This window comes from Cercospora beticola, chromosome 3 (assembly GCF_033473495.1).
Source record: "Cercospora beticola chromosome 3, complete sequence".
Taxonomy (NCBI): domain Eukaryota; kingdom Fungi; phylum Ascomycota; class Dothideomycetes; order Mycosphaerellales; family Mycosphaerellaceae; genus Cercospora; species Cercospora beticola.
Window position 1 is genome coordinate 4,138,908 of NC_088937.1, and position 14,368 is coordinate 4,153,275.

The window sequence follows — 14,368 nt, forward strand, 5'->3', positions numbered from 1 at the left end:
AACGACGCGAGGAGCTCCACGACCTGGTCCGCTTTGCCGAGCTCCCGGGAGCTTGGCGCTGGGTGACGCGACTGCTTCGCCAAAGACACGCGCTTTCTGCACGCACACCGCACACGTCGCGCGCTCTCACGTTCCCACGCTGCGCATACTACTGCTGCGAAGAGTAGCCCGAGGGTGCGCCTGCGAGACACGTCCCGCCCACCGCATTCCACCCTTGCATGGGTGCCCACCCACCGCCGCCGCCGCCATGCCCACTCCCCACCAGTCCTTCCACATGTCGCAGCAATCGCCGCAGCAGTCAAGCAGTCAGCCCAACGGCCACGGCGCATATGGCGCAAACCATGGCTACAACGTAAGCTTCGACGGCAACCAGCAGCAACATCAGAGCGCGTCGCAGCCTGCGCCGGCGAGTTATGCGCAAAGCTTTCCCAATGGACCTGTGAGCAACCCAGGCTATGCGCGGAGCTTCGGCGAGGGAGCCATGAGCGCCATGCGCCAGTACAATGAGAAACCGCAAATATATACCGTATGTGAGACGTCAGCGCGACTGTCATGTCTTTCACTAACACTTGCGGGGACAGGCCGTATATTCTAATGTGTCCGTGTACGAAATGGAGGTCGGCGGCGTTGCTGTCATGCGCCGCCGTAGTGACGGCTGGTTGAATGCGACACAAATCCTCAAAGTCGCAGGAGTTGACAAAGGAAAGCGCACCAAGGTCCTTGAGAAGGAGATCCTCACTGGCGAGCATGAAAAGGTGCAGGGTGGCTACGGCAAGTACCAAGGCACGTGGATCAGCTATCGCCGAGGCCGCGAGTTCTGTCGCCAATATGGAGTCGAGGACATTCTCCGCCCGCTGCTAGATTACGATGTGGCTGCCGATGGGTCGCAAGGTCAAGGCGCACAGGAGACACCAACCAAAGAACAAGCGATGGCTGCACAGCGGAAGAAGTTCTACGCGAACTCCAGCTTGGATCCGAGACCTAATGGCGTCCCCGGCGCGAATGGCACTTTCTTTTCCAACATCTCACCCACAACAAGTGTGGCATTGGCTGCGATGAACAAAGCCGCGCGACTCAATTCTCCTGCGCCGAGGACGAGCAACACTCCTCGGCCCTCAAACATGCGGCAATCGCAACGAGAACCATCGAATAGTCAACAAAGCGTGGCTTCTGATGTCGACGGCAAGCTCGATTCTGGATACAGTACTCAACCGAATGGCGAGCCGCCGAGGAAACGCATGCGACCTGACAGCCAGACTCAAGATATGGGCCCACCAAACTTACCCTACGATACCTCTATTCGCTCTACCACTCCAACAGAGCCGAACATGAGCTTTTATGAGCAGAAACTGATGCAAGACTCTGTCAACTCGCATGGTGATCCAGTGGCGCTGGCACCTTTGCCCAGCCCTACCACAGAGCATGAACAAGAGAAGATGAACCTGATTCTGGATCTGTTCGCCGAGCAAGGTCGTATGGACTACGCGTCACATCCGGCCCTGACCCAGTTATCGAATGATGACCTCAACATGCCACTTGACGCTTCCGCCAACAATGCTCTCCACTGGGCAGCAACTTTGGCAAAGGTGCCCCTGCTGAAGCTCCTGATTCAAAAAGGTGCTAGCATATGGCGCGGCAACGCTGCAGGACAGTCGCCACTGATAAGTGCAGTGTTGGTGAACAACTCCTGGGAACATTCGTGCTTTCCAGAGTTGCTCGAGCTTCTTGGTCCCTTGATTGAGGTTCGTGACCTGCAAGGCCGAACCATTCTCCACCATATTGCTGTTTCTTCAGGCATAAAAGGCCGTGGTCCGAGCAGCAAATACTATCTTGAGGCACTACTGGAATTTCTTGTCCGAATTGGAACCAAGTCAGACGCTGCAGGAGGTTCTCAAAACCCACCAAGCGTGGCAGCAGCGGCGGCAGCACACGCTGATCAGGCAACTAATGGCGACAATTCCAGTCAGGATACAGAGCGACCATCAGACCAATTGCGCGGCCCTATCAGTCTTGTTCGCTTCCTCTCGCAGATTGTCAATGCGCAGGATAAGGCTGGCAATACTGCGCTCAATTTGGTGGCTCGAATTGGCAATCGTAGTATCATTCAGCAACTGCTGGAGATTCATGCTGACCCTAGCCTTCCCAATAGAAAGGGCGTTTCTGCCAAAGATTTTGGCGTGGGACTCGAGCCAGGCGAGCAACCACGCTTTGTCAGCGGCGCCGGCCTCGCCAGCTCACAATCGGGTCCGGCACCATATCCAGGAATGACATCTGCGAACACGGACGGAGATACTGGTGGTGGCGCGACAGCGAGCCAAGCGGAGGACTTGGGTCAAGAGGTCATTGCTTGTGTGTATCCACCCATCTATGCTTCATGAAGAACTGAGCCTAACTGACACCAGACTACAGCTATGACATCCATGCTTACGCAAAATCTTGCCTCTCACAAAGAGCTTTTGCGTTCCAAGACGGAAGCGATTGATCGAATGAACGAGCAAATTCGTGAGCTCAGTGCCATGCAAAAGGCCGATCTAGAGAAGTTGCAGGAAATGAAAGAGCGAGCGCGACTGAGAGCGGAGCGGAAAGCGAAGATCGCTAACCTGCAGCGGGAAATTGAGAAGAAGAAGTCTGCCAACAAGAAGATGCAGAATCGAAGAAAGTCACAGTCGCCCACAGAACAGATTGATCTGGAACCCGACTGGCTTACGGATCTTAACGACAACCTTAACAGCACACGCATGGATGCCCATCAACGTCAACTCATCACATCGAGTCTTCCGACACCAAACCTCATCAAGGCTCGACTTTCCGCTTATCAGAAATCTAACAGCAAGTTGCAAGCGCAAGCCGAGCAGTTACGTGCCAAGTCGACGGAACTGGAAGGCTTGTATCGGAAAGTCGTGGCCTTGTGCACTGGTGTACCGGAAGAGAAGCTGGACGAAGCTCTCCCTGCCCTTGTCGCCGCTGTGGAAAGCGAGAGAGGAACGCTGGGTGAATCCGACGTGGGACGAGTACGGGAGTTCTTGAGAAAGACTGACAGCGGGAGAGATCTTGAGCAGGCGACGGAGGATGAGCCACAGTTGATGATCAACCCTACGATCACGGCTGCTGCAGAGGCTATGGAACGAGCACATCAAGATCGTCTGGCAAGTCAAGCGGCGATGAGAGCTGCTGCGCAGGGAGCTCGCGTGAGGTGAGCGGGAAAGTCAGTGTTCAAAGCTTCTTTGTAAGAACTCTTGAAAGTTGATTTTATGTCAATGATTGTCTCACAACAATTTACTCTTCAACGATCGGTGAAGTGTGCTTTGATCGTGGATACCTCTGAATGCAACGACCTCAGAGTGCAAGTGCCTAACTGGATTGGCTCTCAATCCATGAAAAGCTTTGCCGACTGGCGTAGCGACCTGTGGTTGCACTCAGAGGTAGTTGCATTCAGAGGTAGCCACGGTTATTTTCATGTCGAGTCGAAGCTTCAAGAAGAACGGTCGCCGTGAAAGTCTTGCGACAGTGCAAAATCCCATTGTTCGATTCCTTCTGTCTGTAATAGTATAAGCACGCACTTATAGACAATAAAAAGCTGCTCGCAAGAGCAGTCGAGATCCTTCGCGACAACAGAGCCAAACTATACGAAAACTCGGTCTCGCACCCACGGCATGCTTCTCAGCGATACCTTCCACAACGCCATATTGCAATCAATGATGTCACTTCCAAATCAAAACTGAAGAACGCACCCCTCACTCCCCTTCATTCATCTCACTCAGATCCGTCAAACTCGGATCCACGCACCTGATCGAATGCCGACTGCTCACTCGCCTAGTGCTCACTCTCTTTGGCAGAGAGATACTACTCTCCGCCCTCATCAAGGTCGGTACAGGCGGCAAAGGGACTCTTGGAGGAGCTGTCATGGGAGGAGAATACAGATCAGCAACAGACATGCAGTTCCTCGGACCAGTCGGAGTCATCGGAACGCGAGGCAATCTATCGCAAGACAGGGAGCTTCTCGCACTGGGTGTTCGAGGTCTGCTGGGAATTTCGGGGAAATCCTTCAAGATGTCCAATTCGTCAAAGCCGAGTTGCATTTCCAAGTTGAGTTTGGTCCCTGGGCCGACATGTACTGGGTTGATGGCATCGTTCCAAAGCTGAGAGAATTGAGCCCAAGTGGGCTGCCAGTCGGACTGCCAGTCGTGTACGTCGACATCACCGTAGGCGACGAGATGTTTGCCACGCATGATATGAGCGATAGCTTGATGTTCGCAAAAGACTTCGATGGCATCCCAGAACGTTTGAAGTCCCCCACAGTGCATGCGTTCCTCTTGTGCTTCGGATCGGGTAGACTTGCGGCGTGATTTCAGGGCTGTGAATGCTGGGTCAGACTCAATATGCATACGTCGATGACGAGAAGAGGAACGAACAATGCTTACGTTTGAGGTGTGACTCGTTCTTCGCCTCGATCCAAGACGGCCAGCGTCCACGCTTAGGATAGGCTGTCTCCAGTGCGGGGCGGATGCAGAGATCGTACACAGCTTGTAATTCTGTATAGCACATGTTGCCTGTGCCCGAATGTCCTGGGGCGTGAGATGCGTACGGCAGGACAAGATAAAAGTTGAGGCGAAAGCCCAGAGCAGTTGAACCGAGATGAATGTATGGCAACGCTTCTGGGCGCGGGTTCATACGAGGTCCCAAGTATTTCTCATAAAGCATGTCCTCAACATGTCTAGGTAGAGGTGGGCCCAATTGTGGCGTGCAGTTGACTGTGAAGCGGAAAATCCAGCTGCTTTTCATGATGGCAAGTGAAGTAGGAAATAAGAGCAGCTCTTTGATGGAAGCGACATCGTGGTCTACGTGGGTCTGTAGGCTGCGGCCGGCGAGTGTCAGGCCAGGCTCTATGGGTGCTTGTTTCAGTAGTGGTCGTGAGGAAGATCGAAGGCTGAGAGTGCTGTTGCGTTTGAGGCGTCCGGAAGCAGTGAAGATATCCAAGAAGGAGCCTTGCTGTTCGTAGCGGAGTGAGCTGCTCGACGCTTTCATGGCAAGGGCAGCCAGCGATTTGCGTTTCTGAGCGCGATCAATGTCCGGTGATCCCGCCCTGCGTTTCACCATGATTGTGTTGTGTTGTAATGATTTTGGTCGTCGAGACTGTGAGAAAATGAGATGTTCTGTTGGCAGGAAATGGAAGAGACGTCTGTAGAACAATTGTGAGCAATGTCATGCGGTCAGATATGAGGATCATGGACGATGGTGAGCTGCATATTCAGTATGTGGTTGCGCCCTCTTGTAAGCTCAAGCAGTAGTAAACAAAGAGTGCACGTCGTCAGTGCCAACCTGGCTCTGGCGGATCGAGTGTCAACACACGTCAAAGTTGAGTGTGGTGCACAGCGGAATGCTATTCGCCTGACCGTGAAGCTTTCACTCGACGGCCGGGGATGTCCATGTCGGAGGAGGCGGAGGAGTGGGCAGAATTCCCAGTTCGGCGCGCTCACTGACAGGCACGGCGCTGCAGGTGTCCGAGGGACGCGTTCGCTATAGCAACGGCAGAGGCGATGTTTGAGGCGGCAATGAACAGCTGCGAATCGAAGCAGATGTCATGGACGTAGTGGTGGTGATGAAGATGGAAGAGGAGAGGGCGGGAAGGGAATGGGCACTCCCGCCGCAGTCGTGCATCATCGCCGCCGAGACAGGCGCGTGCCAGAAGTGGACCCTGCGATGCTGCACCCAGAACTCTGTGTCTCTGCCGGTGATGGGCAGATGATCACTTCCGCCGTAGCACCACACCAGAGCTCTACTCATCGACACCTGCACCCTCTCGAGGCAGCAGTGTGGGAGCTTTGATCATACTCGACCATGCGATAGCACAATCCAAACATCCCTCCGCCACCACACGGGAGCAGCAACAGCTTCCATGGCTGCCTGGGATATTGCTGTACGCGCCGTGGCAGGCGGACAGCAGAATCAAGATGGAGGCACTGGCGCTGGCTTTGCCCGCGCCGTGATCATTGTAGCAGGTCCGTCTGCAGTCCAGCGTTGCCCAAAGGCTGCCATGCTCACCGTCATCTAGGAGTTTGCGCCCTCGTATCCACGCTGCTCACCATCATCATCATCCTCCTCCAGGCCAAAAACTACCGCAAGCCGCTCCTTCAGCGCCATGTCATTCGCATCGTCGTCCTCGTTCCCATCTTCGCCGCCGCCTCGTGGGCCTCCCTGACCTCCCTTCGAGTCGCCTTCTGGATTGAACCATTTCGCGATGTCTACGAGGGTTTCGTCATCTACACCTTCTTCCAGCTCCTCATCAACTTTCTGGGAGGTGAGAGGAGTTTGATAATCATGATGCATGGAAGGCCTCCAGTCCAGCATCTGTGGCCGCTCAACCACGTCTTCCCAAAAGTGGACATCAGTGATCCCCACACTTTTCTACAGATCAAGAGAGGTATTCTGCAGTACGTGTGGATCAAGCCCGCGCTGGCAATCACAACCGTGGCGTGCAAGGCCACAGGCACCTTCAAGGAGGGCATATTGGCCGTCGATTCGGGATACTTTTGGACCAGCTTGATTTACAATGTCAGCATCTGCTGGTCCCTGTACGATCTTGCTCTGTTTTGGGTCTGCATGTCCCAAGACCTGCAGCCATTCCGACCCATGCCCAAGTTCCTGTGCATCAAAGGCATCATCTTTGCATCGTGGTGGCAGGGCTTCTTCCTGTCAATTTTGGTTGCCTTAGGCGTGATTCCGAGCGTGGCAGATACCTATACCGCGGACAATCTGGCCGCTGCTATCCAGGATGCACTCATCTGCTTTGAAATGCCCTTCTTCGCTATCGCGCAATGGTGGGCGTTCAGCTGGAAGGACTACGCGGACCAGACCATCAGCGATGCACGCATGCCTATCCGATTTGCCTTGAGAGACGCCTTCGGACCCCGCGATCTGATTGAGGATTGCAAAGAGACATTTAGTGGGAAGAAATATGATTATCGCAACTTCGATGCCAATGACAACGTCATGGCTCACGAAGAGTCGTCGAGCAGAGAAGCGCGAATGCGGGAAGGCATGCGGTATGAACGCAACGGAAGAGGCAAGTATTGGGTTCCTCCACCAACGGACTCACGGCAGCCGCTTTTGCAAAAATATAATCCCAGTCACGCGCGAACTTTGAGTCCTAGTCAAGGCAAAGACCGCTCCACCAGTAGGAGTAGTAAAGGCCGAGGCTACGGTGCCACAAATGACATTGAAGAGACCGAGCTCGACCCAGAGGAGGAACGGCTTTACACCAATGCTCGCGCTCTCGAGTTTGGTGATTGGAACTATCCAGTCATCAATACTCACTATGCCACTCGCGAGGACCGACTGTACGCCAATCCCAACACCATCTCTCAAACCACCAACCGTGCGCTTCTCCAGCCGGGCAAAGAACAACGTCAGCGCCGAAAGTCACAGATCGCGGCCCTGAAAAAAGACGTCCATCAGCATAACCGCCCCGGATCCTCTTCTTCCTCGGGCGAAGCTTCCTCCTCCAACAAGGGCAAAGCCAAGGCGAAAGTCGTCGATGCCCTCAAGGATACTCCCGTGGCCAACAAGCTCGTCCGCAACCACTCTTCCCGATCGCAATCATCCACCAAATCCCACTCTTCCCAACTTGTCGACCTTGTAGTTGAAGATCACCAAGCTGAAGAAGTCGAGCGCGTGCGAGCGCGGAAGGAAGGCGGTCCTGGGTGGAATTCCGTTGAACAGAAACATTTCGTCAAGACGTATCCTGACGAAGATGGAAGTGAGGCGGAGAGTATTCGACACGGATTTAACCCTGATCGGCCGGAAATGCAGGTTCCCGACACACAAGGCCATGACTTGGATGGAGGAAAAGCATTCGGCGGAAAAGGTGGTGGAAATGGTAAGCCGAAGGATGAGGTTGACCAAGAGCAGCCCTGGGAGGGGAGGAGGTATGATGATGTTGAAGACGACGATGGTGGAGATCGGTGGTTCGGTAAAGGAGATCTTGATGATGGGGGAAAGCTGAAACCAAAGGATCAGAGGAACAGTAACGGAGGGAGTAAGAAGAGCTCGCCTTTGCCTAGCCCATTATTTGAAGAGGAGAGGAACGCGTGGAGCGGGTGAATGCGGTAGCATGCTGTAGTTGAAGGGAAGAAATTGTTGCCTTAGTGCTGTGCGTTTTAAGCGGCGGAGCAAATGGACGGCGTTGGGTTCTCTTAGACTTGTGGTGGCAGAGAGGCAGTGGACTCCAGATCGCTGCTCTACTCGGGCCTATAAGGCTGTATATAGACAGAATGTACTGTATAAAATTTCCCCAATTTGGCTGGTCATTCTATTCTGCGGCTACAGCTCTGTCCAAAAGGCCCTCGCTCCCAAAATCTATCACATTCTATCACAATTCGTTCCACCGTAATCACCAAAATCCACAAATCCAAGATCCTTCGACTCCTTCCCCCTTCATCATTTCATCTTATACCCTCGAACAAGGCTCCTCCCAACACCACCCATACATACCCCCAACCTGCTCCTCAAAAATCTTCGGACTACACTCCGGGATATGTCCTCCCTTCATCACCTTACAACCCCTCAAACTCCACCCAAACCACGCATGCGTACTTATCCCATTCCAACTTTTCACCTGGCAATTAAACCATTCCCTTCCCTCTTTCGCCGCTTCCTCCGCTGAAGCGTAGCATCCTTGTAGAACTTTCGATGGTGTAGCGCGGCCTTTACGGAGTTTTTGATGAGAGAGTTGGAAAATGTGGGAATAGCTGCAGTGGAAACCTTTGCGTCGCCAGTCGGTGGGGTGGCCTTTGGGGTGGTTTTTTTTTGTGGGTGGTGGGGTTCAGATGGTCCCACATTTGGTCGAGGCAGGTGAGGAGGGTGTCTGGGTTGCTGGTGGTGAGGTTTACGGGGCCGTAGTCGAAGGTTGGGTAGAGGCCTTTGTGGATGCAGAAGGATTTGCAGTAGATGTGAGGGGGTTTGATTTTGTTGGAGAGCTGGTGAGTGTTTGTCACGGTGGTGTTCTTGGGGAGTGGTGACGATGTTGCGTTCCAGGAGAGAGGGAGCGAGGTTGGCGTGGTTGGAGAGTCAGATGGGAGAAGACCTTGTTGTGGGAGGGCCGCGCACGGCGAGATCGTCCCGAGGAGGTTGGCGCTGATGAAGAGCATCACCAGTGTCTTCTTGATGAGCTTCATTGTCAAGATCATTTTGCGAGCTGTTGTTGTGCGAGATTTGCGGCGTGAAGTGAAGTTCGCTATCTTTCGATCTCTGATGTGAGTTGAGGATGGATGTGGAGGGTGTGGTGGTATATATAGGCTTGTCGCATTCTCGCAGAGATGAGAAAAATAAATCGCCCGGTACTTGGTAGCCAGTCGCACTCCTGGCAATGGCAAATTCAGCGCGCGGCCTGAAGTTAAGCTTCAACACAGGTGAATACTTCCGACGGAACTCAGCCGAACTTCAGACATGCTGAGACCAACAGAAGGGCAGTCTGGTCACCACAATCCAGCACTTCTCCTTGGGGCCAGCATCGCACGCAGTCTTCCGAGGTGTGCACCTCTTTCCACGGTGTCCAAAGTTTTGCGCGGCAGCTTCTACTGGACAGATATGGACGGCGGCGTCAATGGCAGCTACCACCTGGAAGCAGAACAGTGCCCAGGATTGAGAATCCGTACTCCTCTGCCTTTCAATCCTCGTATCTCCGCCTTCTGCAGCGTGGCCAAGGCGCCCTGTGGCAACAAGCGAGGCATCTGCAGAATCCAGTTCGCGAGAGAGATCGCAAAGCGAGCGTATTTTGCGCAGCGACCCCTGCCAGACAACTAATCGTGCATACCTCTGAGTGCAAGCGCCTAACAAGATTAGCTCTCTCGATGCATGGAAAGCTTTGATGATTGGCTTAGTGACCTGCGGTTGCTTTCAACCATCGTTGCATTCAGAGGCAGCCGCGATTTTGGACGGCGACAACGGCAGTTTCCCTCTTCTGACAACTACGACAAGATGCAGCCAACGCACCCCCCGCCACCCCCCCCCCCCCCCCCCCACCTCCCGCCCCCCATTCCCCCGCTGTATTCTTCTCAAAATGGCTTTAGCGAATACTCTCCATAATCGCTATGCAGGACAACGGTACGACATCGCAAGAATACACACTGGCAACGCGCTCGAATTCGAGAGCTATCGAAACCTTTTCGAGGCCTCCTCGTCGCAGAAAGACGATTTGCTCTGCGTTTTCGCCGGGATTGATCCAGGCGAATGGCCCAACAAAGATCCTCCGGCGATGTACATCGAGACTTCTCGCAACGACCCTATTTCTGTGCTTGATACATTCGTCCGCGATGCGGAAGCATTAATCGAGGCGCAGCAGACGACGGCCTTCGAGACTGGAGCTCGCGTGGAGCTCATTCCAACATGCTTCATTAAAGACGGCAGCCAAAAGGGCAGGGCAGCATTATACTACGACGTCATGACATCGGGACCGCACTCCCCTCGCCGCATCGAAGACTTTTTTGAAATGTTACAGCCTGGCTAGCATAAAGGAGAACGCAGTTTCTGGATCTGGATCACGGTGCGGGAAGACTTTGATCATTGGACCACATTAGCGATCAAAACCGACTACCAACTTGCCTCTGAAGCAACCCGCGCTCAAGTGGGAGACTGGATTGTGTCATATGGAAGCGCCTGCATTGGGCTGAGTCACATAACGACCCGGGATCTCGAATTGTTCCGTCGCCACGCCGAGCCCTCGTTGCTGAGAAAAGGAATGCGTATAAAAGAGATCAGAACATGGGTCGAGGTCGCTTCGAAGACTGGACAACTGAGTAGACAGTACTCTCGGCTCGGGCAAGGAGGTCGATTCTTTACGGTCATAGACCTGTTCCTCGAGGAGGATCACAAGAGCTGCAAGAGGCCGACGTTACACGTGATATTTGAACTCGAACTCTCCAAAGATGACAAACCGACGAGAATCTTTTCTCTAGACGATCCTCGTCAATACGAACGAACAGGAACAGTGGACCCCAGTCAACTCAGTCCACAGCGCCAGATTTTGTACGCACCGATATCTCTGGACATCAACAGATCGCATAGGGCGATCGACCGCAAGGCAGAGGACGGTCATTCATCGATGATCTTCACGTGCGTGAAGGCGGCGCCATACGGAATGGCGATACTTGTCCCCGCCAGATGTGTCAATGGCATTTGGACTGGTTACTACTCGCGAGGTCAGATCACGCCTAACCCAGACAGCCTGAAGACTTCGAACGAGCTGCGCACCGCCGGTGACATTTTGATCAAGGAGATTCTACAGGAGACTCTGGACGAGCAGACACAGCCCCTTCCCGGCTTACCCAGTCTGTCGCTTCTTTCATGGAATCCACCGAACTTCTTTCCGGACCAGTCATACTATCCCATCTACCTTGCCGTTCGACTCGTGAATCTACTTCCATCGTCCTGGGGCATCGAAAACCTGGCTCTACCTCCTGACATCACGTTGACTGTGTAGGACAAGCGGCAAGAAGATCAGCTGATTTGCGAAACTCTTACAAGGATTCTTCGAAATCTGTCGATTCCAGATCTCGCATGGAACATCAATCCGCAACGGCTCTTCGTCCCGCCTTGGAAGGGCTCCTGGAAATGGAGTCTTTGGGTTTTGCCGCAGAGAAATTTTGGCACAATGCATCGAAAGGCGCATACTTTGGACATTTATCTGGACGAAGAATACGTTAAACAGGGAAACCGAAGATTGTTCCTAGAGGCGCATCTCTTGCCGAAGAAAGAGGATAAAACGGGGTATAAGCCGTATGGGGTGGTGGGAAGGAGTTTGTCACTGAATTTGTTGAATTCCTTCGAGCCTGGCTTAAAGGAGTGAATTGTGGTCGGTATCTCTGCGTTGGTTTCATTGTTCGAGGCACCGAGGGTATAGAAACCTGGATTTGATCTAGGTCATGGCTACCAGAAGCAGCTGTGCGAATTGTTAGTGAGCTTGCGGTTTCTGTGTTACACGTATTTTGTCTGCCTGCTTCTCATTGTCGGAAAGGTCGAGTTTCCATAACAATGGAGCCACTTCGAGTGCCGACTGTCAGAGGCAGCTGCGAAAGGTGTGGCTGGGTCTGAATTTTGCCTGCTGTCTTGCTTGCCTGCCTCTCATTGTCCCACCCGATGAGTCTATAGAAGGTATGACCAAGCCAAGTCACAACTTCCCGAAGGACCTGGACAAAGCATCGCCGAACTTTCGACAAGCCTGTTCTTTCATTTGTCTTGCTCAGCAAAACATTCTTCTCGTGCTTCGATATCAGCATCAGCTGCTAACTCTCATTTCAGTCCACATACTATCGATTCTGCAAAACATGTCGACATCTCAGCATCGAACATCAGGCGCTATACCTGTGACGGACCCAGTCTCCGCCGCGTTCTTCATTTTCGACTGTCCCTTTCCCGCGCAGTGCCAGGATGACGAGTGCCTCGTAGAAGTCTCCTTCGACTTCCCCGACTCGACTCCAACACCATGGCCAACACTCGGATTCCTCATTCCAGTGGCCGCAGACGTGTATGCGCTTAGTCAAGGCGTCAAAAAGGTTTGCGATAATGCTATAGCCAGGAAGCGGAGGTTTCTGAACGACTTGTATGCCTTTGGGAAAGACATTAAGGGTGTTGCGAGGATCTTCATGCCGGATGGGTCGGATATCTTTGCGAATCGAACTTCTTCGGGAAGGATTCGAATTGAGTCTGTGAGCGACTTGTTTACCAATGCGGAGCGGAGGGATGGGGATTGTGTGCTTTCTGTGCGGGTTGTGCTGAGTGTTATCGAATTGAGTAATCGGCTGGCCGCTCAGTCTACGGGTCCACCACCAGTACACACTGTACGGACACAGACGTGGAAGCTTTCTGAATATCAAAAGCTGGCATCGGACACCACACATCGCCAAATGGAACTCACAGTGCTTCAACCACCCCTGGGAATGATCCGCAGACCTGGTGAATCACTGCCTGGAGTGTTTTCTCGTCGGATCAACGGCTTGTGGATTGGCTCAGTCGACCATACAATAATTGGACACGAAAAGATGGAAGTCGCGGACACTTCAGTCCTGCCGCGTTCAGTTGCTCAGTTACCAGAACTCCCGACATTGACTTTCAACGACTACTCTCACTCGAGCAATGCTGATATCTCGGACATCCTCAAACAGAACGGCAGTCGAATCGACCTCGCGGTCCGACTGGTTAATAGGCTTTCAGGACCATTTTTCGGCCCAATGCCCGAAGATTTGCGTCTCCCAGGCAATATCATCGTCTCCGTCAAGCACAGTGAAAAGCAAAAGAGTCTCATTTGCAAAGCCTTAGAGGAAGCGCTTCGCGACTTTGGGGCGAGACCTGAAAATGCGAACAGTATCGCTTCCGCGATTTTCCACGAAAATTTCAAGCCGAAATGGGAATTTGACCTGTGGATTTTACCGCAAGCTGCACAGCCGAAGAAGCTCTTTCGCTTCAGTGGCGGTTTGGTAAAATTTCTGGACACGGAGATGGGGTTGGAAGGAAATACGAGAATGTACATGGAGGCTCATATCGTGCCGAAGCGGGAATAGGAAGCTCAGATCGTGCCGACGCGAGTAAAGGATGCTCAGATGGTGCCGACGCAGGAAGAGCAGACCCGTATGGCGGCATGGTGGAATCCCCGGCGGAGTAAAGGCCCCCGGTTGTGACCACATTTGACGAGGAGCCAGTCCAGGGATGGTGATCACAGCAATGAGATGAGGTTGCGCCACCTTTTCAGTTGTGTTGAGCGGATTAGGGAGCTTGCGCGTGCCGATCCAGTGGAGGAGAGGAAACAAGAGGATTTTTTGCATTCAATGGCACATCGTCTCGGGGAGGCGCGCGATGGCGTTGGTCAGTAATAGGTTCGTGCTTTGGTTGTCTCTGGCAGAAGCCGTTCAGAATATCTTTGTTGGCAGAGTTCAGAAAGAGCTAGAATTCGTGCTGTCTCTACACGCGGTTTACTGCAAGATTAGCGAATAGAGTTGGCGTTGGTAGAAAGCGAGCTGAAGCAGCAAGTTTTCGCGGGCTATGAAGATCGTGCGGTCGCACGAATTCTGCTTCGCGTGTCTGGCTTTTCCCCTCTTTATTATTATTCACCACACAAAGTGCGATCGTGTACCGGCTTGTACTTCTCTACAAGTCGACAGATCGACTGACAATCTCTGGCGCATGGCGGCCATGCTTCTAATCCTTTGTCGATGTGTAGCGTGGTTCCTGAACATCTCCCGTTGAGCCTGTTTGGACTTCATGAGAAGGTGGTGACTGTCAAGTGAGGCCCAATTTCGGAATCACGCTATACTTTGTAAGCAACTGGACGGAGAAGGCAAAGCGCAGATGACGTGCAGGATTGTATATCGGTGACTAT

General features: G+C 53.0%; 4 protein-coding genes across 4 annotated transcripts; 3 read left to right on the forward strand and 1 right to left on the reverse strand.

Annotated features, from left to right (window-relative positions):
- Nucleotides 1–247: 247 nt before the first annotated feature.
- RHO25_005608 (uncharacterized protein) lies at nt 248–3,197 on the forward strand (the record flags this gene model as incomplete). Its single annotated transcript, XM_023596496.2, has 3 exons — nt 248–526; nt 582–2,349; nt 2,410–3,197. 3 exons carry the CDS (start codon nt 248–250, stop codon nt 3,195–3,197), a joined length of 2,835 nt encoding a protein of 944 aa, XP_023456704.1.
- A 537-nt stretch (nt 3,198–3,734) lies between these two features.
- RHO25_005609 (uncharacterized protein) lies at nt 3,735–5,097 on the reverse strand (the record flags this gene model as incomplete). The annotated part of the gene is made up of 2 exons (XM_023596497.1): nt 3,735–4,354; nt 4,422–5,097. 2 exons carry the CDS (start codon nt 5,095–5,097, stop codon nt 3,735–3,737), a joined length of 1,296 nt encoding a protein of 431 aa, XP_023456705.1.
- A 5,638-nt stretch (nt 5,098–10,735) lies between these two features.
- On the forward strand, nt 10,736–11,476 carry RHO25_005610 (uncharacterized protein; the record flags this gene model as incomplete). The annotated part of the gene is made up of 1 exon (XM_023596500.1): nt 10,736–11,476. The coding sequence occupies one exon, from the start codon at nt 10,736–10,738 to the stop codon at nt 11,474–11,476; it is 741 nt and encodes a 246-aa protein (XP_023456708.1).
- An 844-nt stretch (nt 11,477–12,320) lies between these two features.
- Nucleotides 12,321–13,553, forward strand: RHO25_005611 (uncharacterized protein; the record flags this gene model as incomplete). The annotated part of the gene is made up of 1 exon (XM_023596501.1): nt 12,321–13,553. One exon carries the CDS (start codon nt 12,321–12,323, stop codon nt 13,551–13,553), a length of 1,233 nt encoding a protein of 410 aa, XP_023456709.1.
- Between the last annotated feature and the right edge of the window lie 815 nt (nt 13,554–14,368).